This window comes from Rhinolophus hipposideros, assembly GCF_964194185.1.
Source record: "Rhinolophus hipposideros genome assembly, chromosome: X".
In the NCBI taxonomy this organism is placed as follows: Eukaryota; Metazoa; Chordata; class Mammalia; order Chiroptera; family Rhinolophidae; genus Rhinolophus; species Rhinolophus hipposideros.
In genome coordinates, this window is record NC_138046.1 from 32,478,537 (window position 1) to 32,503,861 (window position 25,325).

The 25,325-nt window shown below is 38.2% G+C and overlaps 1 protein-coding gene across 5 annotated transcripts in view; it reads left to right on the forward strand.

Moving 5' to 3' along the window:
* Positions 1-25,325, forward strand: part of TENM1 (teneurin transmembrane protein 1) — a 1,334,622-nt gene that overhangs the window by 971,530 nt on the left and 337,767 nt on the right. For all 5 annotated transcript variants that reach the window (XM_081042768.1, XM_081042771.1, XM_081042770.1 and 2 more), the window contains 3 exons: positions 4,309-4,410; positions 5,821-6,015; positions 9,003-9,203. In XM_081042768.1, the coding sequence (XP_080898894.1) occupies positions 4,309-4,410; positions 5,821-6,015; positions 9,003-9,203 (498 nt within the window). The remainder of the gene's footprint in view (positions 1-4,308; positions 4,411-5,820; positions 6,016-9,002; positions 9,204-25,325) is intronic.

The following is a 25,325-nucleotide window of genomic DNA, read 5'->3' on the forward strand; positions in this document are numbered from 1 at the left end:
TATTACCTCAGGCGAGACTGTAGGCTATAAAGAGAGTGCTAGCAATCTGAATTCTTCCCTCTCCCATGACTGCAGTAGCTCTGGAATGTAAGGAGCTCCAAATTCCAGTCTGTGTACAGTGGCCCACAGCCCATGTCTCTGTACTTGCACCTTCTCTCTTCCCCTGCTCGCCCAATTTGCCAACCTCTAGAGGATTCCAATTGCATGTCTCTCTGGGTTGCTTGTGTGCCGTGGAGGGAGTCCTTTTTGGAATTATAGCGGTTCAATTTGTAAACTCCAGAGGAGATTTCAAGACGTACTCCTCATGCTTCCATTTGTGTCATGTGATATTTTTAAAGTTTATTTTAAACATAGTAAAAGGAAACAAATATATTTGATTAAACAAATTAAAGTTTGTGTGAGTGTAACTATTCTAAATGCTGTTTATTCTCTAGTTTCTGATAATATTTGAATCAGTTGATTGAACTTAACTATATTTGGTCTGCTACTAACAAGGATCAAAACAGTATTAATAACCAGCATTTATTGAATGACTAACATAGGTTTGCTGCTAGCCTATATTAATATATACATATACTATTTTCCAGTAGTATAGTCAGAGTTGTCAGCAACCCCTAATCTCAGCCAGTCTGCTTTGTAACATGCTAATATATGCCATTTATGGAGTGCCACTCTGCCCCAAATACTGTACTAGATGCTTTACATTCAGTTATCTTGTTTGATTCTCATCACAACCCTGATAGCATAGATATAGTGATACTTATATAACAAATAAGGAAACAGAGGCTTGGGATGAGTAAATACTTTGGTAAAGTCTCACAGCCATCAAGTGACAAAATTGAGATTTGAGACACCCAATGTATCTGATTCCAAAGTCCATGCCCTTTAGACCATACTCATTCCAGAAAATTATTCATTACCTTTAGTTTTCCTTTTGAGAAAACCTGCCAGAAGCAAAACTCATCATCAGTGCAGATGCAGATACCAAGGGTCTTTAGACTCTGGCATAAGAACAGAGTTACAAGCATAGAACTTTAAAATTATTCTCTACACTATGAACTGGTGTCTAGAAAGTGATTCTACAGTAAGATTAAAAAGATAGAAGGCAAAGCTTCCTGGAGTCCAATATAAATAGAAAACATATTCTTTTTCATCACTGGTTATTTATGTGATCTTGCTGTAGTCGTTCTCCTCCTGGAATCCCTAGCTTGTCCCAATGTTTCTTTGATGCCTTGTGGAGATAGCAGCTTTCAAAACCCCCTATATTGCCTTTTCTTCTCATTTGCATTGCTGGAGTAAAGCTCTGTGCAGCAGTGTGGACCCAGGAATAGCTCTTAGATAAGTCAATAAAATGTAGGGATTTTATTTATTTTGATAGCAAACTTTATTAAAAGTTGTTTTTTTTTCTGTAAGACTATTTGTGACAACATGGATGGATCTTGAGATTATAATGTTAAGCAAAATAAGTCAGACCGAAAAAGCAGAGAACCCTATGATTTCACTGATATGTGGTATATAAACCAAAAACAACAAAAGAACAAGACAAACAAATGAGAAACAAAAACTCATAGATACAGACAATAGTTTAGTGTTTACCAGAGGGTAAGGGGTTGGGGGGTAGGGAGATGAGGGTAAGGGGGATCAAATATATGGTGATGGAAGGAGAACTGACTCTGGGTGGTGAACACACAATGGGATTTATAGATGATGTAATACAGAATTGTACACCTGAAATCTATGTAAATTTACTAACAATTGTCACCCCAATAAATTTAATTAAAAAAAAGAAAGAAAAAGCAGAGAACCATATGATTTCACTGATATGTGGTATACAAACCAAAAACAACAAAAGAACAAGACAAACAAATAAGAAACAAAAACTCATAGACACAGACAATAGTTTAGTGGTTACCAGAGGGTAAGGGGGGAGGGGGGTAGTAGGTGAGGGTAAAGGGGATCAAATATATGGTGATGGAAGGCAAACTGATTCTGGGTGGTGAACACACAATGGAATGTATAGATGATGTAATACAGAATTATACACCTGAAATCTATGTAACTTTACTAATAATTGTCACCCCAATAAACTTTAATTTAAAAAGATTTTTCTATAATAGTCACATTCTCACAAGGCTGCTTCCATAAAGTTGTCAATAGGAGCTTGCATGAAATGAAACTCAACTACATTTACCTTCGAAACCTTCTTCCATGACCTCCTATTAACCATCCAGAGCAGGGGAAATCCAAATGTAAATTTAAAAACTGCCTCTACTGATTGGTAGAAGAAAGCTAGATAAGTAGAAAATAGAGAAATAATCGTTCCATCTTGGAATAAAAAAAAAAGATTCTCTGCCTTTTAATGATGACCTTTTAAATAAATGTATGATTTTATGAAAATAACTAATGTTTTAAAGAGTTAAAAATAGTTAGTTCTTTGTCAAATATTATATTCCTGCTAGCCCAGTTATGTTTCAGCAAATGCCATGTGTCAATTTCTTATCTAGCTCAGTTTTCTAACACAAGGATTAGAGAACAGACCATCATAAACCTGCAGGAGACTATTTGATGTTTTTATATAGGGCTGAGAAGAATAATGTCCTGTGATTGATAATAGGGTGGCTATCCACACAGCCACTGGATTTGTTCTCAGCTTTCTAAGAATCCCCAAATTGTACTAAATACCACTTTCTTCTTCTTGCTTTTATTCTGCCCAGGGAAGAACTCCCAAGTCTAGATCAGAAGTTCTCTAACTATGCAAGTTTATTTAAAGCATTGGTTCTCAATGCTTTAATGCAGTGGGTGCCTTCAAGATTACCTGCAGTATCTGTTAGAATGTAGACCACTGGGCTCCATTCCTCAGAGACAGATTCAGTAGATCTGGAGTGAAGCCCAGGCATGTGCATTGTAAGTGCCTCAGGTGATCCTACTGATACAGGCGGTCAAAAGTCCACAATGGAAGAAATGCCATTTCTCAACCCTCATTATAAATTCTCATAGCTCAGGGGAAGATGCCAAGACCACTTCCTAGAATATCTCTTTCTAATTGGAAATAACTTATCCAAGTGAAACTAGATGAGGTAGATAGTTTGGATTGAAAAGGAAAAGCTGGTACGTATGAGAAATATGAGTTTAATGGCCTAGAACATAAAACTCAGAATTCAAGAATGCTAAGTATGGAAAACTTACAGAAAAGAGTGAAAAGATGATTTATTTGAAAACAACAAGAGTAAAACGTACATATCATCATAGTTCATGGACTTGGAAATTAAAACTATTATACTCAAATCTATTTTAAACTAGAAACAATTTTTAAATTAATTTTTATTGAGGTAGCATTGATTAATAACATAAACTTCAGATGTGCAGCATTATAATTTTTAATGTCATTGTCAGAGACTGGCTTTTGTATAACTTTATATGTTTTATTTTTTATTTATTTTTATTTATTTATTTTTATTAGTTTCAGGTGTACAAAACAATGTAACAGTTAGACATTTACACTCCTCACAAAGTGATAACCCCTTCCCCCCAATCTTTTCGTCAAGATACTTATCAGAAGACCTATCAAAGTCCTTTTACAGTGTACATCTTTATGTCACCAGAACTACCTATGGGCACCTTGAAAATCTTCTTAATTCCTCTAAACCCTATTCTTCTCTAAGAATAGATTGAAGAGAAATTAGTGGCAGAGAACTGATAAGCACTGACAGTCAAGAAAGCATTTCTCAACAACATACTTATGTTCTAATGTTTTCAGTGGTGGTGAATTTAATATGAACACTTACTTTAAAAGCCTTCTATTGTCACTTACTAATGAAAAAGAAATACTGATTATCATACTTAAGCTATCAAGATAGTAGATTAAATATTTTAAGATTCTAGAGAAGAAAATTTATTTGCTACAACCTGAATTTGTAAAATAAACAGTAGACTTGCTCTTCTGGTTGCATTTTAAGCCCATTTTGCGTTTCAGAAATGTCCTATAATCCTAGTACATTTTTAGCTTTATCATGAATGTCTCATAAGAATACAATTCATCTAGAGTCTTTATGCACTTTAGAAATGAGGTTGATTTTTACTTCCAGTCTTGAAGAGCCAACTCAGCAAATCCAGGGTGCTTTTAATAATTTGGAACTGCATGTGACATCTTACATAAATATTTGCCATTTGATTTTAAATAGTAAGTGCTCCATAGACGGCAGAGAGTAAGACTATTATTGGCCCAGAGTTTTTACAATTTAAAAAAATCAAGCACTCTCCAGCTTGTAGATTTGTTCATTTTTTTCCTTTTTTTCCCCCCTATTTTAGAAATAATGGATGACTGTTCGACTAACTGCAATGGAAATGGAGAATGTATTTCTGGCCATTGTCATTGTTTCCCAGGATTCCTTGGGCCTGACTGTGCTAGAGGTAATGTTGCTCTGTTATTCTGATTGATTTAGGGAAACTGATGTCTTTTGAGAACTCAAAAGGAAGAGGAGTGGTACTACTGTACATAGTAGCAGAAGCAATAGCAACAACACTGCCCACCTCACTACCAAAAGTTAAGCACCTATTCTGCCAGGCACTGTTCTAAACACTTTGTGTTATGTCTTTTAATTCCTGCCATAGTCCTTTGAGATAAATATGCTATTATTCCAGTTTTATGGCCAGAGGAACAACCTCACAGAGGTGAAATAACTTAAGCAAGGTTACCTAACAGCTGGGATTTGTACCTAGATCGTCTGGACCCAAACACTACATGATACTTCTATATCATTCATACACTGAATCATAATGTATAGGTAGACTTTAAATGTGGGCAAAGTAGGTAACTGCTTATGCACACCCATGTAAGCTAGGAGTGTGCAATCACCAATCAGATAAGTTGCCTAGAAAGTAAAGGCTGGAAAGTCAGCAATTAAACTTAGCAAACTTTACTGTTTCCTAGACTTGCCCAGTTTAATTCTTGAAAAGCTTTAGGTAAATCATATCATGTTTTCCCATAGGCTTACAGTTATGACTTTAGAGATGCTTTCTGCCCATTTTCAATGTGTTCTTGAAGTTCTCAGTCTGCTAATACTTTAATCTCAGGTTTCTCAGCCACTCAATTTCTTAAGGTTAAATTGTATTCAACAGAGAATTCTACAGCACTTGCTAGGTTCCAAGTACCATGATAGATCTTGGGGGTAGGAGGGATAGGAGTGGAGGTGATGGCTGGTAATAAAGAAATGAATAAGACAGAAGATGTGGGCTCTGCCATCAAGGAGTCAAAGTTTTAGTAGTGAGACAAACAATGACAAAGAAAGTAAGTGTTCTAATAAAAGTCTGCACAATGTGTAATAGGAGTAGACATCGGTCCAGCATGAATCTCTTTAAATGCACAACCTTTTAAAGGTAATATTCTATAATATGAATAACTCCCTATTTATTAGTTTTTCAAATTTTCAGGTTTTTCTTCCTAAAAGTAGAATATATCTGCTTGAGGATGAAAGGCCATAAGAGAGAAAATGCCTAGCTTGTAATAATAATAATAATAATAATAATAATAATAATAATAATAACAATAATAGCAATAATTATTTAAGTATATGGTGGAATCAAAATCAAACACTTGAAATAAGTTCTCCATTCAGGATAGTTTTATAATTTATCTTTACTGCCCTCCCATGAAAAGAAAATTCTGTTTGTAATCACGAACATGTGCCTATTTATTAAAAGCTAAGACAGGAATAGTACATTTTTTTGCCTGAAATATTATACAAGAATCAACAGAGAATTGTTCTTCAGAGATGTTAAAAGCATTATGAGAACATTACAAGTTAATTTGCCAATCTTCAGATTCGTGCCCTGTGCTGTGTGGTGGGAATGGAGAATATGAGAAAGGACACTGTGTCTGCCGAAATGGCTGGAAGGGGCCAGAGTGTGACGTTCCAGAAGAGCAATGCATTGACCCAACTTGCTTTGGTCATGGCACCTGCATCATGGGAGTCTGCATCTGTGTGCCAGGATACAAAGGAGAAATATGCGAGGAAGGTCAGATCTCCATTTTGATCTACTGTTTCAGGCTTTTCTCTCACTGAGTTATTCAAGGCTCTATTCTGTGCTTCCAGTAGAGACAGAAGTGATCTTTGTAAACCATAAGTGTTCAACATGTCTGCTTAGTATGTGGAGCAAGGAGTTGGAGTCAGGGGAGCTCTTTTCTCTCCTGACAATCTCTAATATTAACAAGAGGCTTTATCTGTGACACTTGAAGAGCAGTAATGAAAAATGGGATCCCCCCTCCCTTATTTTAACATTGTCTTATAACTTGAGAATTTGCATATTGATGATTTTAGGTGTTAATTTATATGCTTTCATTATTACAGAGTGCATTAGGCTACATCTTACTTTAAAGCGCATAATAACATATACACATTTGGAACCATTTGTGAATGTTTTCTTTGGGAGTGATTTGTAATTACTGTTATTATTGTTTCATATTATTTATCTTTACATATCTCATACTGAAACTTGACCTCCATGCCTAAGGAAGCAGACTTACCACTAATGAGTTTCAAGTCAGTGCTTTTATATTAAAATGCACCCCAAGGGAGCCTTTACACACACACACACACACACACACACACACACACACACACACACACAAACATTTCTTGAAATGTCAATAGTCTTATCATTTAAAGAGACACATTGGAAAAGAAGTGGACTAGTAATCAGACATTTTTCATGCCACATTCCTCAAATAAGACTGATTTTAGAAATAATATTAAACCATTACCATGGGAGATGGGCTCATCACAACTGTTGTTCAGGAACAAGGCTGTTCGAAATGCACTATAATTGCTTTTTATAGATGGCTCATTAAGACTATTACATAGCAGTCTAAAGGGTTTAATGTCATTCCACTCCATAAGCAAGCAAGAGTTTAGCTTTTCACCTTCAATTAGCAGTAGTAGAATTGTGGTGTGAAGATTGTATCTGTTCCAGTGAATGGCATTGGGCCTAGACAAGGCACCTGAGTTCCTGAGTTACTTTTGCAAATTGTTTTTGTGGTGATCCAACTGTAATCATTATATTCAAGTTGTAAATTCAGATGTTATAGGGACATACACATTCACCAAAAGAAAAATGGTGCTGTCACATCTACAATTTGCCATGAAAAACATTTAATCTAATTAATTTAGACCCTTCTAATTTAAATTATGTAAGCAGTTGAAAAAGGACTTAGCTCAAATTCGCATTGTAGGGGTCATTAAAAAAAACTGTAGAATAACCAAGATAGCTTAGAATACCACATTCAATGGTCTAAATTTTTCAAATACAATAGAAAAAAATGTTTTAAAGCAGATATATGGTGATAGAAGTAGAACTGACTCTGAGTGGTGAACACACAATGTGATATATAGCTGATGTATTACAGAATGATACACCTAAAATCTATGCAACTTTACTAACCATTATTACCCCAATAAATTTAATTTAAAAAAAGCAGACATCCCAGACCAGGAGCCCACAGACTAAACTGTGCTTTATTGGGTTCACATAGTGGTGGTGGCAGTAATGATATTTTTGTAGTTTAGTGTGACTTATTTTCCACAATTTAAAAATAGAGAAGTGTCATCTAAAAATCTCCATTTCAAGCCTCTCATGAACAATTAGAAAATCTGGTAACTCTGGACTGATATTCCTACCTAGTGGCAATCAACTAGAGCCAATTAGCAGCAGCTTCCTTTAAACTGGACACTTGCTCTCAGTTCACTCCCAACATACTTTGTTCTCTTTCATCCTGTCCATCTCATTCATGTATGTCACCTGCCCTGCCGCTTTAGCCATATAACTGTATGCCTCTGATTCAAATATGACTTCCCTAGTCATTGAAGGTGACCTTTGAATAAAGTAAATTTTATTAAGTTCAATGTTATTTATTAAAATTGTTATTATACTTTAATATAACCAATGGCCTCCTTCTAAAACAACATTTTATATGTTAGACTTTTCCTCTCCTAAATAATGAATGAACAAAATTATGTATACCTTCTGCCATTTAATTTTAGACCACACCCTAAAACAAGGCTCGTCTTGCAAATGATGACAGATTGTATCAGTCTTTTTCCATTGCTGGGAAAGTCATTCAAAGCATACATCTGCATCGTGGTAAATTATTTTAGTCACATTTTATTTATATGGGAAGACTAGAAATTTGGAAATCAACTTTCCTATTTTCCATGGAATGGTCATTCAGTTAAAAGCATAAAACAATTATCCCCAAGGCAACCATAGGAATCTACTTCAAACATAGTTTATACATTTGTCCCAAAATATATGTGTATCCAAAAATTATACATGTGTTCAAAAATTTCCAGATTCACAGAATCAGAAAATTGAGTCTGTGATATTCTAAAACATTAGAAACTGTCAGTGTCCTGATAGAAGGAGAAGCCACAAAGAAAATAATTTTTAAGTCGGGTTTAAACTGTTGCACTTTCAGTGTTTCTAAGGAATAAATGAGATATTATAATAAATGTATTATATTGTATGATTTCATGCAACAGCAGTCACTTCATTCAATACCTTGAATAATCCAAACTTAAAATATATATTAACTCCTCTAGACATATCAAGGAAAAGGCATTTCTGGGAACTATGATTCCAATTTCAGAAAAGACAAGGAATGACTTACCAAAACTTCTTGGGCTCTTTTGCAACGCCGAGGTATTCCTATTGAAAGGCCACATTGGTACACCCACCCATTTGTGTGGGAGTACTACACACTGCTAACAATTTCACACAACATACACGTATGGTTTTCTTATTTTCTAAATTTAGTATGCAACTGTTATGATATCTTACCATATCTCTGTGTTAATAATCTTGTGGTTTGACCTGAGTCATATTATTGCCTAATTAAAAGCAGAAATGCCATAATATTAGGAAATCAATGTATCTCAGTTTCATTATCCTCAGGTATACTGGCCACACCTGTTCACTTTTAACCTTTCCTCCCCTTTTTGGGCCTTCAGAGGACTGCTTAGACCCAATGTGTTCCAGCCATGGCATCTGTGTGAAAGGAGAATGTCACTGTTCCACTGGTTGGGGAGGAATCAACTGTGAAACTCCACTTCTTATATGTCAAGAACAGTGCTCAGGCCATGGGACTTTTCTTCTAGACACTGGAATGTGCAGCTGTGACCCCAAGTGGACAGGATCTGACTGCTCAACAGGTACATTGGAGTTATTCTCATCTCCTTCCTCCACTCCCATGTTCTCACTGGTCTTTGCCTTAAGGTAGTACTTCTTAAAGTATGATCTGTATTCCTTTCATGGGTCGTGAAGGGCTTTCAAGTATTTCCTAAGCTAGTATGTACTGGGTTTTTAATACAACAGACTGCTGGGTTTTTAATCATGCTTTTCATTGTAATGGATCTGTGCAAGGACCTCTGTCTTCATTCTACATTTTCTTATAATTATTTTATCCATTCCCAAGTCTCTCACTATCACTTCTATACAGATTATTTCAAATCTATGCTTACCCAAATTCAAAAAAATCCTTCATTTCCAACTATTTGCTGAATATTTCCACTGGGTGTTTCATCACTTGTACACACAACTTAGCCCAGGAAATCTCTCTACTCTATTTATATATTACCATATTGTTGCCCAATTACTCTTCCCATAACTATGTTTTCATTTTTCTATTCCCTACTCTGACATCACCCACAGTTCACCATTCTCTATACATTTGAAATATCCTGTTATTACAAACGCAACACGAACCATTTTAAATCTCTATCTCCATCCTGTCTTCTACTTCTGCTTTCTGCATTAATCCCTCCTTCTGCTATAGTAATCTGTGTGCTCTTCTTACCCCCAATACATCATATGTCCACACTTTTCTCTATGCCCTTTCCTCAGCAAGGACTACTGTTACCTTTTCACCTGTGAAAATCCAACCCATCCACCAAGACCAACTAAAGTTTTAGACATTCTATAAAACCTTTCCTGATCACATCAACAGGATCCTTTGAAATTCTATTGTGCTCATTGCTAGAGAGTAAAAAAATGAATCATGCTGTAGGTATTTGTATATGAGGTCAGACAATTAAGTTCACAAACTCATTCTAGGAAAAGTGCTACATACCTCATTGCTGAATATCACTATGGTCACCTTTGAAGTACTCCCCTTGGGAAGCTACGTACAAATGCCAGCACCTAGTCCACTTTTCAAAGCAAGTTTGGAACTCTTTTTTTCTGGAATGGCCATCAGAGCTGTCATTGTATTACCCTTGATGTCCTGAATGTCACCAAAATGTCTTCCTTTCAATATTTCCTTTATCTTCTGGTAAAGAAAGAAATCACTGGAGGTCAGAGCAGGTGAGTAGGAAGCGTGTTCCAATACAGCTATTTATTTACTGGCTAAAAATTCCCTCACAGACAGTGCCATGTGAGCTGGTGCATTGTCATGATTAGAGTTTCTGGGTGGGAAATCCTGCCCATTCTCAGGAATTTTTTTCGCTTTCCCATTCCTGAATCCTGAGGTATAAACTGTTTTCTGTTCTCCACGATGAATTGTTTCCACCAAGTGACAGCAGGTACTACCAACCACCTAGGTTCAAGGAGCCGATTTTCCTGATTTCCTGACCAACTTTTCTTGGGATTCGGGAATGGGAAATTGAGGAAAATTCAAGAGAATGGGCAGGAATTCCCGCCCGGAAACCCTAGTCATGATGCAAGAGCCATGAACTGTTGGCAAAACGTTCAGATCATGTAACTTTTTCAAGCAACCTTTTCAGCACTTCCAAATACTAAACATAATTAACTGTCCACTTGGTACAAATTCATAATGAATAATCCCTTTGATATCAGAAAAAGGTTAGCAACATCATTGCAACAAGTTCGTGAACTTAGTTGTCACACCTCATACATTACTTATTTTTCCACCTACACTAAAAATAAGGGATCATTTATTTTTCATTTTTTTTGCAACAAGCCTTTGCCTTTGAATTTTATTGATGTAAAATCACATGTGGTAAGCAGAAGTTATAGATACTATTTCAGAGTTTTTGTACCACTGAATTAGCTCATGAACTGAAAAGACCACAATCCTGTGCTGTAAAGAAACAGAAGAATCCTTCTATTAAGAGAATGAATTCTAACCTAATAACTTTATCGTACAAAATTTTGTCACATCACATAGAAATAATGTGGGAGAGAGGATTGTATTTTACAATTTCAGAAAATGATTAAAATGCTAAAGACAATGTGATAACTAAAATGCAGATCTTAAACATACTCCATTTATATAGTTAGCAAATATGTGTGCCTACTATGTGCTTGGCATAGGAGATATAGTGGTAAACAAGATGGATGTGCTCCTTGCACAAAAGGAGCTTATTGTCTAGTGGAAGAGACACACTGAACAAGTTAGAAGAGGGTTAGAAAAGGGAAGTGACTGGGCATCATGGGAACATAGAGTATATGTCATGAGGGGTGGCCTGTGGGATTTCTGGTCCCGCTCCCCACGTAAGAAAGCAGGACACGGTGAGGCCAAAAAGGAACACCCACGGAGCCATAAGTAGGGGAGTCATATCACTATATTCTCACCAGTGGCATCCGCCTCTCTGCAATCCGCTCTTGATAGTCCCCATTTTTTCCTGCTAGTGTAGGCACAGCAGTTATATTAGTGGCCAATGGCTTATGTGTTACAGCTGATGGCCAACTAGCCACAGCTGATGGCCATCTGATCACAGTTGATGGCCATTTACTACCTGAGCCAGCACCTTTCTATGTGAGGCCGAGAGCCTGGAAACTGCTTTCTGGGGCTCTTTCCCTACACTCCACACCTACAGGGTCTTGCCTCACAATCTACGTGACAAGCGTCTTCCATGAGGGTCCCTGTGCGAGGAGTGAGGAGGTGAATGCAATATCCTGGACACAGCCAGGCTCTCTGAGCACAACGAGGGTTTCTCAGGGCACCACCAGTACTTCTGGGCACAGCCAGACTTCCTGGGCTTCTTAGGGTACCACCAGTCTCCCCAGGCACAGCCAGGGTTTCTCAGGGCACCACCAGTACTTCTGGGCACAGCCAGAATTCCTGAGCTTCTTAGGGTACCACCAATCTCTCCGGGCACAGACAGGGTTTCTCAGGGCACCACCAGTACTTCTGGGCACAGCCAGTATTTCTCAGGGCACTGCCACTCTCTCTGGTCACAGCCAGACTTCCTGGGCTTAGCCAGGACTCTCAGGGCACTGCCACTCTCTCTGGGCCTCTCGGGGTACCGTGCTGGAACAACAGCGGCTCACAGTCAAGGTGCTTACATATTCTCGATGGCAGCCAGTCAAGACACAAAAGCAAACATCCGCCAGTTCCACTACATGGTGGTATGTTCCCAAACAAACAATCAAGCTGTCCATTAAATCAGGGATAGAACGCAATTCCCCATAGTTCATAGTCATTCACCAGGGCTGTCCTGGGGGTGAGGGATGACCTTGACCTCACCCTCATCTCCCACGGAGGACTCAGCAAGTGTTTCCTCCTGGGACTATAAGTCCTGCATCCGGGCTGCCTCAGCAAGCATTTCCCAGCCCACAGGGTGGCAACAACCTTCGCTTTCTCCGGCCTCTGCTGGTTGGGGAACCATCCACATCTTTCCACCCCTCCACGTGGGTCCAGCTCTCCGGCAGCTGCTCCTCCTGGTCTTCCTGAGACTGAATGTTCATACGCACAAACTGCTCCACTGCCCTTCGGAAAGCTTTGGCCAGCACCCTATCCTGCCGACTACGCCATGTGTCCTGTGGGGCGGCATGCGGGTTCTCTGCTCACGCTCCCCACATAAGAACACAGGATATGGCTAGGCCAAAAAGGAACACCCACGGAGCCATAAGTAGGGGAGTCACATCACTATATTATCACCGGCGGCATCCGCCTCTCTGCAATCCGCTCTTGCTAGCTGCCATTTTTTCTGCTAGTGTAGCCACAGCAGTTATATTAGTGGCCAATGGTTCACTGGTTACAGCTGATGGCCATCTGATCACAGTTGATGGCCATTTACTACCCGACCCAGCACCTTTCTATGTGAGGCTGAGAGCCTAGAAACTGCTTTCTGGGGCTCTGTCCCCACAGTATAGCTCTATGTTGATTATTAACTTACTAAATATTATTGAACACCTTCCATCCTTTCATCAGTTAGAAATCATGGCATAGAGCTTCAAGTTTACAATAATATTAACATTAAAATTAATATTACTATCAGAGCACATGTTTACTTAATACATAACAATTATGTATTAAGCATTCTGTTGTACATATACGATGAGGTGTGATCAAAAAGTGCAGTGGGTTATGGTCATCAAAATGGTGGCGTGAGGTGAGCCCCTGTAAAGCTCCCCTGGAATTTACAACTAATCAAACAACAATAACTCCACAAAGGACTCCCTGCACAGCAGACAGGCAAGACGAAGAGGCACACTACTGAATTCACCTACAGGTGGGAGAATCACACGAGCGGGGGAGGAGGAAAGGGAAAACTGCAGAGACAGTTCCATTTGGGCGCAGGACGCAGACCTGGCTCATTGCTCCAAGCTCGCTGCAGCGGCGGGAGAGGGAAGAACTCGGACCGCTAGGGCTCCACTTATGGCCCACAGGGTTTAGGGGGCAGCGTATAACAAGGCTGAACACAACGGTCACGGCAGAGACCTCGGAGAAAAAACTGAGGGAAGAAGGCTGAAAATGGTGATTTAAGCCTTCACTGCGGAGCAGAGAATGGAAGCCTTAGGCACTAATACTAGCCACCCCCCGTACGGAAGCCTTAGGCACTAATACTAGCCACCCCCCCGTACCCTCCCAGAGCTTGCCCCACCCCCACCGGTCCCATGCAAGAAGTGGAACAGTAGCAGTGTCAGATCAAAAGGAAAGGATATTTGCTGTTCTAAGAACTGTGGACCGCAGACACAGATGAGCAGCCCAACTGGATCCGGCAGGGGGGAGGACTGTGGAAGCGGACTGGCTTTGGTGGTGGTGTTCGCCGCCATTGCTCTGGGCCACCTCTCACCACTCACCCCGCCCCTGGCCCCACCTATCTGGGGGGACCCCTGCAGAAATAAACAGAACGGCTGAAACACACAGGCTGTTAATCTGGTGCAAAAAGAGCTTTGGAAATTCAAAAGCTCTCTGCATCCCAACAGGGACGTGGGGCCCTATGACCCAGGTGAACTGTTAACAGAGGAGAAGCCAGATTCCCAGGAAATCCCCCCATTGTGTGAGAAGCTAGAATAGTGCAGAGAAAACATAGCTCTACTGTTTGAGAGAGGAAAAAAAAAGGCTGCAGTCAGAGAGAAAATAAAACATTCTACCAACAATTATTGGCAAACAAAAGAAAGACCTCTTCCTATCAACCTGTTGCAGAAGCCACTCCTGTAGATGTCTAGGAAGAGAAATAATAAATCAGTAATTGCCATGAATAACCAAGGCAACAAGACAGCTCAAAAAGAAAGTGAAAAGTCTCCAGAAAAGAAACTTAAAGATATGGAAATATGGGACGTAAATGACAGAGAATTCAAGATTGCAGTTCTGAAAAAACTCAACAAGATGCAAGAAAAAACAGAAAGGCAATTTAAGGAACTCAGAAATGAAATCAAAGAATAACATGAGCATTTTACGAAAGATATTGAAATTTTGAAAAAGAACCAAATGGAATTTCTGGAGATTAAGAACGCAATAGAAGAAATTAAGAATGAAATAATCAGCTTAGGTAGTACAGTTGACCAGATGGAGGAAAGAATCAGTGACATCGATAGAGAAACCTGGAAATGACACACATGGAAGAAGAAAGAAATTTGAGACTTAAAAGAAATGAAAGAACTCTACAAGAACTTTCTGACTCTATAGAAAGAGCAATATAAGAATAATGGGCATACCAGAAGGAGAAGAAAGAGAGAAGGGAACAGAGAATATGTTCAAACAAATTGTTGATGAGAACTTCCCAAACTTGTGGACAGAACTGGGTCCTCAAATCCAAGAAGCAAATAGAACACCTAATTACCTCAATCCCAACAGGCCTTCTCCAAGGCACATTGTGTTGAAGCTGTCTAAAATCAACAACAAAGAAAGAATACTCAAGGAAGCCAGGGAAAAGAAAACGGTAACCTACAAAGGAAAGCCCATTAGATTATCATCAGATTTTTCAGCAGAAACTCTACAAGCCAGGACGGAGTGGAAACAAATATTCAAACTAATGAAAGAGAGACATTATGAGACAAGAATAGTATATCCAGCAAAGACATCCTTTAGATAAAAGGAGAGAATAAAGACCTTTCCAGACATACAAAAGCTGAGGGAATTCTCTAATACAAGACCTGCACTACAAGAAATACTACCTTGTATTCTACCACCATCAACAGGGACAGTTTGTAGCAACTGAAACATAAAAAGGGGGAGAGTAAAGTCCTGAACCGGAATATGGGAATTGAGAAAGTAAGCGTGCCGAAGAAAATGGAATACTCTAAATATCAAACTTTCTTTTACATAAACTTAAGGGTAACCACTCAAAAAAAATCCAGAACTCAAATATATACCATAATAAAAGAAGAAACAGAGGGAAACATTATAGAATACCACCACACAGAAATAATACAAAACAACAAAAAGGCAAAGAAACAATGGAGACACAGCCTTGCCGAAAACTAAAGATAGAATGACAGGAAATCCTCATGTATCAATAATCACCCTAAAGGTAAATGGACTGAACTCACCAATAAAAAGACACAGAGTAGCAGATTGGATCAAAAAACTAAACCCAACCATATGCTTTCTCCAAGACACATCTCAGCTATGAGGACAAGCATAGACTGAAAGTGAAAGGGTGGAAATTGACACTCCAAGCAAATGCTACCCAGAGAAAATCTGGTGTAGCCATAATGATTTCCGATGAAACAGACTTCAGAGTGAAAAAGGTAACAAGAGACAAAGATGGACATTTCATAGTGGTAAAGGGGACTATACAACAAGAAGACATAACAGTCATCGATATTTATGCCCCCAACCAGGGAGCACCAAAATATACCAAGCAACTACTAACAGAACTAAAGGGAGAAATTGACCAACACAATTATACTAGGGGATTTAAATAATTCATTGACATCTATGCATAGCTCATCCAAACAGAAAAGAAATAACAAAATATCAGCCCTATGTGCCTATTATGACACATTAGATGAAATGGACATAATTGACATATACAGAGCAGTTCATCTTAAAACATAAGACTATACATTCTTTTCAAGTGTACATGGAACATTCTCAAGGACAGAGCATATATTGGGACATAAAATCAGCCTCAGCAAATTTAAGAAGATTGAAATCATACCAAGCATATTCTCTGATCACAAGGCTTTGAAATTGGATATCAACTGCAAAAACAAAGCAGGAAAAAACACAAATACATGGAGATTAAACAACATACTTTTAAAGAACGACTGGGTCAAAGAAGAAATTAGAGGAGGGATCAAAAGATACATAGAAACAAAAACCAATGAAAATACATCCTACCAAAATTTTGGGGATGCAGCGAAAGCCGTTTTAAGAGGGAAATTTATATCATTGCAGGACTATCTCAAGAAACAAGAAAAATCCCAAATAAATAACCTCATGGTACACCTTAAAGAACTAGAAAAAAAAGAACAAGTGAAACCCAAGGTCAGCAGAAGAAAGGAAATAATAAAAATCAGAGCAGAACTAAATGAAATAGAGAACAAAAAGACAATGGAAAAAAATTAATGTGACAAAAAGCTGGCTCTTTGAAAAGATAAACAAAATTGACAAAGCCTTGGCTAGACTCAGTAACATAAAAGAGAGAAGACACTAATTAACAAAATCAGAAATGAAAAAGGGGAAGTTATCACGGACACCACAGAAATACAAAGTATCATTCAAGAATACTGTGAAGGATTATATGCCACCGAATTCAATAACCTAGAAGAAATGGACAAGTTCTTAGAAACATAGCCTTCGAAGGCTGAACCATGAAGAACTGGAAAATTTAAACAGACCAATCACCAGTAACAAAATTCAACCAGTCATCCAAAACCTTCACAAAAGCAAAAGTCCGGGTCCAGATGGCTTCACTAGTGAATTCTACCAAACCTTCAAAGAGGATCTAATACCAATCCTGCTCAAACTCTTCCAAAAAATTGAAGTACAGACAGTACTCGCTAACTCATTTTATGAGGCCAACATTACCCTGATACCAAAACATGGTAAGGACAACACAAAGAAAGAAAACTACAGACCAATATCTCTGATGAATACAGATGCAAAAATCCTACACAAATCTAGCAAATCGAGTACAACAATGCATTAAAAAGATTATTCATCACGACCAAGTAGGGGTCATCCCCAGGGCACTAGGACAGTTCAACATCCGCAAATCCATCAATGTGATACATCACATAAACAAAATAAATGACAAAAAGCATATGATGATATCAATTGATGAAGAAAAAGCATTTGACAAGATACAACATCCATTTATGATTAAAACACTTAATAAAATAGGTATAGAAGGAAAATACCTTAACACAATAAAGGGCATATATGACAAGCCCTCAGCTAATCTCATAATTCATGGTGAAAAACTGAAGCCCTTTGCTCTACATTCAGGAACACGACAGGGCTGTCCCCTATCACCTCTGCTTTCCATCATAGTGCTGGCAGTCCTTGCCAGAGCCATCAGGCAAGAAAAAGAAATAAAAGGCATCCAAATTGGGAATGAAGAAGTTAAATTATCACTTTTTGCAGATGACATGATGATATATATAGAAAACTCTAAACTCCACCAAAATCTGTTAGAAACAATCAACGAATACAGTAAAATTGCTGGCTATAAAATCAACATATAAAAGTCCATTGCATTCCTATACACTAACAATGAAATCTCAGAAAAAGAAATACAAAAAAACAATTCCCTTTGCAATTGAAGCAAAAAGAATAAAATACCTAGGAATAAACTTAACCAAGAATGTGAAGGACCTATTTGCTGAAAACCATAAGACATTTTTGAAAGAAATTAAAGAAGACACAAAGAAATGGAAAGTCCTTCCGTGCTCACAGATTGGAAGAATCAACATAGTTAAAATGGCCATATTACCCAAAGCAATATGCAGATTTAATGCAATCCCCATCAATTCCCAATTGCATTTTTTAAAGAAATTGAACAAAAAATAAAGATTTGTTTGGAACCACAAATGACCCCGAAGAGCGAAAGCAATCTTAATTGAAAAAGAACATTACTGTAGGTATCGCACTCCCTGACTTTAGCTTGTACTACAGGGCTACTATAATCAAAACAGCATGGTATTGGCAGAAAAACAGACACATAGACCAATGGAATAGAACTGAGAACCCAGAAATAAAACCTCATAAATACGGACAGACAATTATTGATAAAGAAGCTAAAAACATACAATGGAGGAAAGACAGCCTCTTCAATAAATGGTGCTGGGTGAATTGGATAGCTTCGTGCAAAAGAATGAAACTGGACTGCTATCTGTCACCATGTAACAAAATTAATTCAAAATGGATCAAACACTTAAGCATAAGACCTGGCACAATAAACTGCATAGAATAAAACATAGGTACTAAAGTTATGGACCTTGGGTTCAAAGAGCATTTTATGAATTTGACTCCAAAGGCAATGGAAGTGAAACATAAAATAAACAAATGGGTCTATGTGAAACGTAAAAGCCTCTGCACAGCAAAAGAAACCATCGACAAAATAAAGAGGGAAGCAACTGAATGGGAGAAGATTTTTGCAAACAGTGCCTCCGGTAAGGGGCTAATATCCAAAATATACAAGGAACTCATGAAGGTCAACAACAACAACAAAAAACAACCCAATTGAAAAATGGGTAGAAGACCTGAAGAGACATTTCTCCAAAGAGGACATACAAAAGGCAAATAGACATATGAAAAAATGCTCAACATCACTAATAATCAGAGAAATGTAAATAAAAACCACAATGAGATATCACCTCACCCCAGTCAGAATGTCTATCATCAACAAGACAAATATTAACAAGTGTTGGAGAGGCTGTGGAGAAAAAGGAACCCTCACACACTGTTGGTTGGAATGGCTGCAGACTGGTGCAGCCATTATGGAAGGCAGTGTGGAGGCTCCTCAAACAATTACGAATAGAATTACCATATGACCCAGCAATCCTTCTCCTGGGTATCTACCAAAAAAATCTGAAAGCATTTCTCTATAGAGACACGTGTACTCCAATGTTCATTGCAGCTTTGTTTACGGTGGCCAAGACATGGAAACAACCAAAATGTCCTTCGACGGATGAATGGATAAAGAAGTTGTGGTATATGTACACAATGGAATACTATTCGGCGGTAAGAAAAGATGATATAAGAACATTTGTGGCAACATGGATGGATCTTGAGAGTCAAATGCTAAGCGAAATAAGTCAGACAGAAAAAGCAGAGAACCCTGTGATTTCACTGATACGTGGTATATAAACCAAAAACAACAAAAGAAGAAGACAAACAAATGAGAAACAAAAACTCATCGACACAGACAATAGTTTAGTGGTTACTAGAGGGCAAGGGGTGTGGGGGGAGGGAGATGAAGGTAAGGGGGATCAAATATATGGTGATGGATGGAGAACTGATTCTGGGTGGTGAACACACAATGGGATTTATAGATGATGTAATAAAGAATTGTACACCTGAAATCTATGTAATTTCACTAACAATTGTCACCCCAATAAATAAATTAAAAAAGAAAAGAAAAAGAAAAAAAAGTACAGTGAATGTTTACATAAAAATATTACTAAAAGACACATTGCCATTAATCCCTCTCATCATTTCGAACACACTTTTCGCATCTTTCTTGCCACTTTCTGAAACCGTTGTGGAAGTCCTCTTTTGTGAGTGTCTTTAGTTGCGCTGTCATGGCTGCCTTGATATGCTGAATCATTTTGACTTTGGGGAAGAGCCAGAAGTCGCAGGGTGACAGATCCTGTGAATAAGGTGGATGAGGACACACTGTAATGTTTTTATTTGACAGAAATTGCTATATACCAGAAGTGATGTATGACATGCAGCATTTTCATGGTGGAGGATGATTTATGACACACTTTAAAATACACCTTCTCTCAACTGCAGCTCACACAGCACCTGACTGACTGCATTTAACAAGTTGGAACTTGTCACACACACTGTTACTGTGGTTCTACGCGCTGCTTCCCATATTGAAGATCCCTGCCTTTCCGTTGGATGACACTCCGCAGCAGCATTCACTGTATTTTGTGACCACAACGTAAAGTCTGTGTGTTACACATCGCTCTGGTACAGCAATTTCTGTCAAAAAAAAAAAAACAAAAAAACGTTATGGTGTGTCCTCATCCCCCTTATTCACGGGATCTGGCACCTTGCAACTTCTGGCTCTTCCCCAAAGTCAAAATGATTCAAGACATCAAGGCAGCCACAACAGCGCAACTAAAGACACTCATAAAAGAGTACTTCCAGAATTGCTTCAGAAAGTGGCAAGAATAATAGGATAAGTGTATTTGAAGCAAAGGGGAGTATTTTTATGTATAATGTGTCTTTGACTGTAATATACTTTTTATTTCAATATTCACTGTATTGTTTGATCACACCTTGAATTCACTAAATCTTCATAATATCTCTATTATAATTACACCCACGTTGCAAATGAGGAAACTGAAGCACAGGGAGGTTAAAAAACTTGCCCAAAGTTACCTATATAACAAGTATCAAAGTTAGTATTTGGACTGTTATTCAGGCTTCACATTCTTTGCATTTAACCACTGAACTATACTGTCCTCTAGGAGCCCATCATCATGTGTAAAAAAGTATTGTTGGACTATGTCCAGAGCCACAGACTGCAGAGCACAAAGAGGGAGCAGTAGGTTATTTCTGTGAAAAGAGGCCATACAGTCAGGCTAGACTTTAGAGAAGTCTTAATACTTGAATGAACACTAGAGAGATGATTACAGCAGATTCTTGAATATGCCATTTTGTTCAATGTCATTTTGTTATAATGTTGATGAGATGCAGTAGGAAGTTAAGTCTTGTTTATATTAATTAGCCTGTGGTAAAATTTGTTTCTGTGTACATCATTTCACTTAAAGTAGCAGAACCTATCAACGACATTAAGTAAGGACTTACCATACATGTTTTTCAGGTGGACAAGAGAGGAAAGAACATTCCAGGCAGAAGGAGTAACTTAAAGAAATAGAGATGTAAATCCAAATGAAACATTTGGAGTCTTACAAGTCAATGGGTATAGGTGCAGCCTAAGAGTCCAGAAGAAGGTAAAATTGGAGAAATGGGCAGGAGCCAGACTGGGAGTTTTATTTACACACTATGCTAAGGAATTGGTATTTCCTGTTGACACAGTAAGAAGCCACTGAGTGGTTTATAACAAACTGCATTTTAGATAGACCACTTTGATGGCGACTGAGATGACCAATTAGAGATGGATGATATAGGGTCATAAAAGGCAAGTGTGATGTTATTACCGGAGTAAACCAGGAGCAAGATGGTGAGAAGGACCTGAACTGAAACTGCAGTTGTGAGAATGGTGAAGTGGAGACAGATCAGAAAAGAGTAGACTAGAAAGTGAGGAAACAGGAATAACTACTTTTGGTGGTTGGGATAAAAGGAAGCACCACCAACTGAGAGAGAAAATCATAAGATGAAAGAGCAGGTTTGGGGCAGGGGAACAGGACATGGTGAGTTCAGCTGTGGATGTGCTGAACTGGAGGTATCTACAGAATATGTCCAGGGAAGGATTGATAGTCAAGAATGGAATTTAGGGGAGAATCCTGAGCTGGATAAAAATAGTTGGCACATAATTTGGACCATAGGAAAGAACTTTCTTGTCCAGGAAAAGTGGAAAATGAGAATGAAGTCAGAACCCTAGAAAACACCAACATTTAGTATATTTACCATGATAGGGTTCTTAACGTTGAATCAAAAACTTGCCTTTATATGTGGCTTAATAAACACTTAGTGATTGAACAGTGATGCTGTGCCACACAATATCTTCCTCAAGCCACTCACATCCCTTCTGTTGTCCTTCTTAATGCCTCAGAATTGTGTAAAATTTCAGATAATATACCACTCACCAGTTGCACAAATTCAAATATTTGTATTTCCAATGAATTGTCATTAAACTCAATGTATTGAGAGTTTCTCTTTGCCCAGCTCACTCCTCCTTCTTAATACAAAAAAAGACATGTGCCAGTTCTGTCAGCAAAGAAGAAAATCACTTAGAAGGGGAGGAAAACGCTAATTATGAACATTTTTCAACACTTGCCCTCCTTCCTTCTCTCTCAGATGAAGTACCCTAAACCCTACCCTATTCCACCTTCACTTCAAACCACGCTTACTCACCAATACAAACCAAATGACGAGGGGGAAATCGTAGCCCCACAGATTAGATCTGGAAGAAAGGGTAGAGATATCTAGTTCAGTGTTTCACAAATGTGATGGTTTCTAGTTCACCTGCCTTAACATCCCTAAGGAGTCCAATACACTGTGGCACAGAGAGGTTAAGCAGTTTGTCCTTGGATGTGAGGGCCATTCCACCATTCTAACCTGCTCATTTAATTGTTCATTTGCCAAACATTTATTAAACCCTTATTATGTCCCTGTCAGCATGTCAGGCAATGGGATATTTTATGATGAAACCGATCTATAGTTGAGGAGACAAGTGTGAATAAATATATAGACTATCTTTCACTAAGTGCTATAAAAGGGAGAGAGATGCAATGATCAGGGTGTATTTAACAATACCTAAAGGTCTAAGAACTAGTCACAAAAGACTTCACAGATCATGAAGTGCCCTATATGCCATATCTAAGAGTTTGGACTTCATCCTGAGGACAATAGAAAAGCCATAGAAGGGGTTTAAAGAGGTTAGCATTATGCCTGTGTTTGCATTTTAGAAAGATCACTCTGAAAATGGTTTGGAGAATAGAGTGAAAAATGATGAATACTTGATATAAGGGAATTTAAGTACAGATGGAGAGGAAAGGACAGACATGAGGAAATAGGACTTGGTTACTGTGTAAGTGTAAGGGGAGGCAGGAATTTTCACTCATTCTATGATTTCTACATTGCAGGATTGGATGAATAGTAACACACCGCTAACAGAGATATGAAATACCCATCTGGTAAACAAATTTTCATTGAGCAACTACTATGTGCCATGTGCTTGGCTCTTGGAATACATCAGTGAGGAAAGCAAATGTTCCTGCATTTGTGGAGTTTACAGTGTGTAGGGAGGGACAGATGGTAAACAATGAGCAAGAAATATACAAGTTTCTGAAATACAAGGAAACTGAGGGCAAGAAAGGTTAAATAACTTGTCCAAGGCCATAGACCTGGCTAGTTGCAAGTTGCAAACCTCCAAGTAGAAACTCTGTCTATTGATTTTTTTCCACGTCTAACTTTTTTTTTCAGCCCTCCACCTTCAGCCCCACCAAAAGAAAAAGGAAGAGTTAGACAAGGAGCTGGGACTCAAGTAGATAGATTAGTTTACTGAAACTGGAAAGTCCAAGGAGATGAAGGATGTCAAATGTCAAGTGCATGAATTATACATGTTTGTCCAGAGATCCTGGGCTAAAGCCATCCGTTCATCCATTCTGGACCCAATAGAAAAGGAACACTCAAAGCAACTCTTGTTCAAAGAAGCATGAGGATCGATAGGTATGACCCAAAACTCAGCAGCCTCTCAGGCTACATACAGGCTTCCTAATAAAACTACCAACTTGAAAAAGGGGAAGGAAATGTCTTCCAAATAATCTCCAGTGTCATGGTAGGAATAGTCCTTCTCTGATTTTTAAGCTCCACAAACATTTTCCCACAGAGCATATTTAACCATCAAGATGATGTCACTGTGCAGTCTTTTAATTGAGTGTGCTCAGTACTGTAAACAATTTAACATCTGATTCTTATAATGGATCATATCATTTCAAAGGTGGATATGCTCTTTGCCATTGATCATTTCCTTCCTCTAAGCACATGAAGCTTAGCTGTTAGCATGCTGACTGTGCTGCTCTGATACTAAGGGGACTGAAGTGAATGGCTTACTGATTATTTTCAGTCTGTTTTGTAGGTACATAGAGTATTGTCAGTTGCACTGAACTGGTACAGGCTTCTTTAACCTGATGGCCTCATGGTACTTCACAAAGGTTAACTCATTAGTCTATACAAAAAACCTCAAGAGGAATACAATAGAAGCTTGTTACGATGTGGTATAGATTTGGATATTCCACAGGTCAAATTATATTCCCTTAAAATGTCCTGAAATCTCAGTAATTCATTTAAACTATACTAAAGATATTGGCCCGAACCTCTAATATGAGCATTGTAAACCACATTTACTATATTTCTTTCATAAAATCTGGTTTCACTTAGTCACATAGTCTTTGAGGGGGAGCATAAAAGCAAAGGTTAGAGCTTTGTACTCCTCTCTTCTTGATGAAACTTCTTCTAAGATCTATTGTTATTCACAGATGGCTGACAGTGAAATTCATAGAAGGTAAGCATTCGTATAGAGAGAATTCTTGCCCTTCTCTACCATGATCCCCTCATATTATATCATACCTTTGAAATGGATTAATCAACCAGAGAGATATGAAACATTAGGTCCATTGGTATTTCTGAACATCTTATTTACTATACAACAGAAATCATGAGGTATTATCATTGTGTAGCTGATCTAAGCAAGATTAGTTCCTGAAGCTCCCATAAGGCTTTGTTATAAGGATATTTGTTTTCAAGCCATCCTATGACAAATGGCTATCTTATCTGTCCATCAGAGAGATGACTCTGTGTGTGTGTGTGTGTGTGTGTGTGTGTGTTCACAGCACAGTGACCTTGCATAACTCACATAGCTTCTTTGAGTCTCTGCTGCCTCATTTTGAAATGGTAGATTAGCCAAATGGCCCTTGAGGCCCCTTCCAACACTGAGACACTGAGATCTATGATTCTTGCTCCTGTATATTGAGCTGTTGACACTGATTATGAATGGTTCATATAAACAGTCCATAAACTCGCTTAACTCCATATTATTTATGGTGAGAAAATATTCATTACAAATAGTTTTGTTTTCATTATAAGGATATCCACACTTTGATATATAGACCATGTTGTTTGAGAATTTACCACTCTTTATAGAGATACACATGCACACACGTAAACATGTGTGTGTATTGTATATATATCTTCATTATAAAATGCCTCATTATGTTTTTAAGTGTTCCCTAATTGATGGTGATATGATCTACTAATAAAACAGATAATTAGAGAA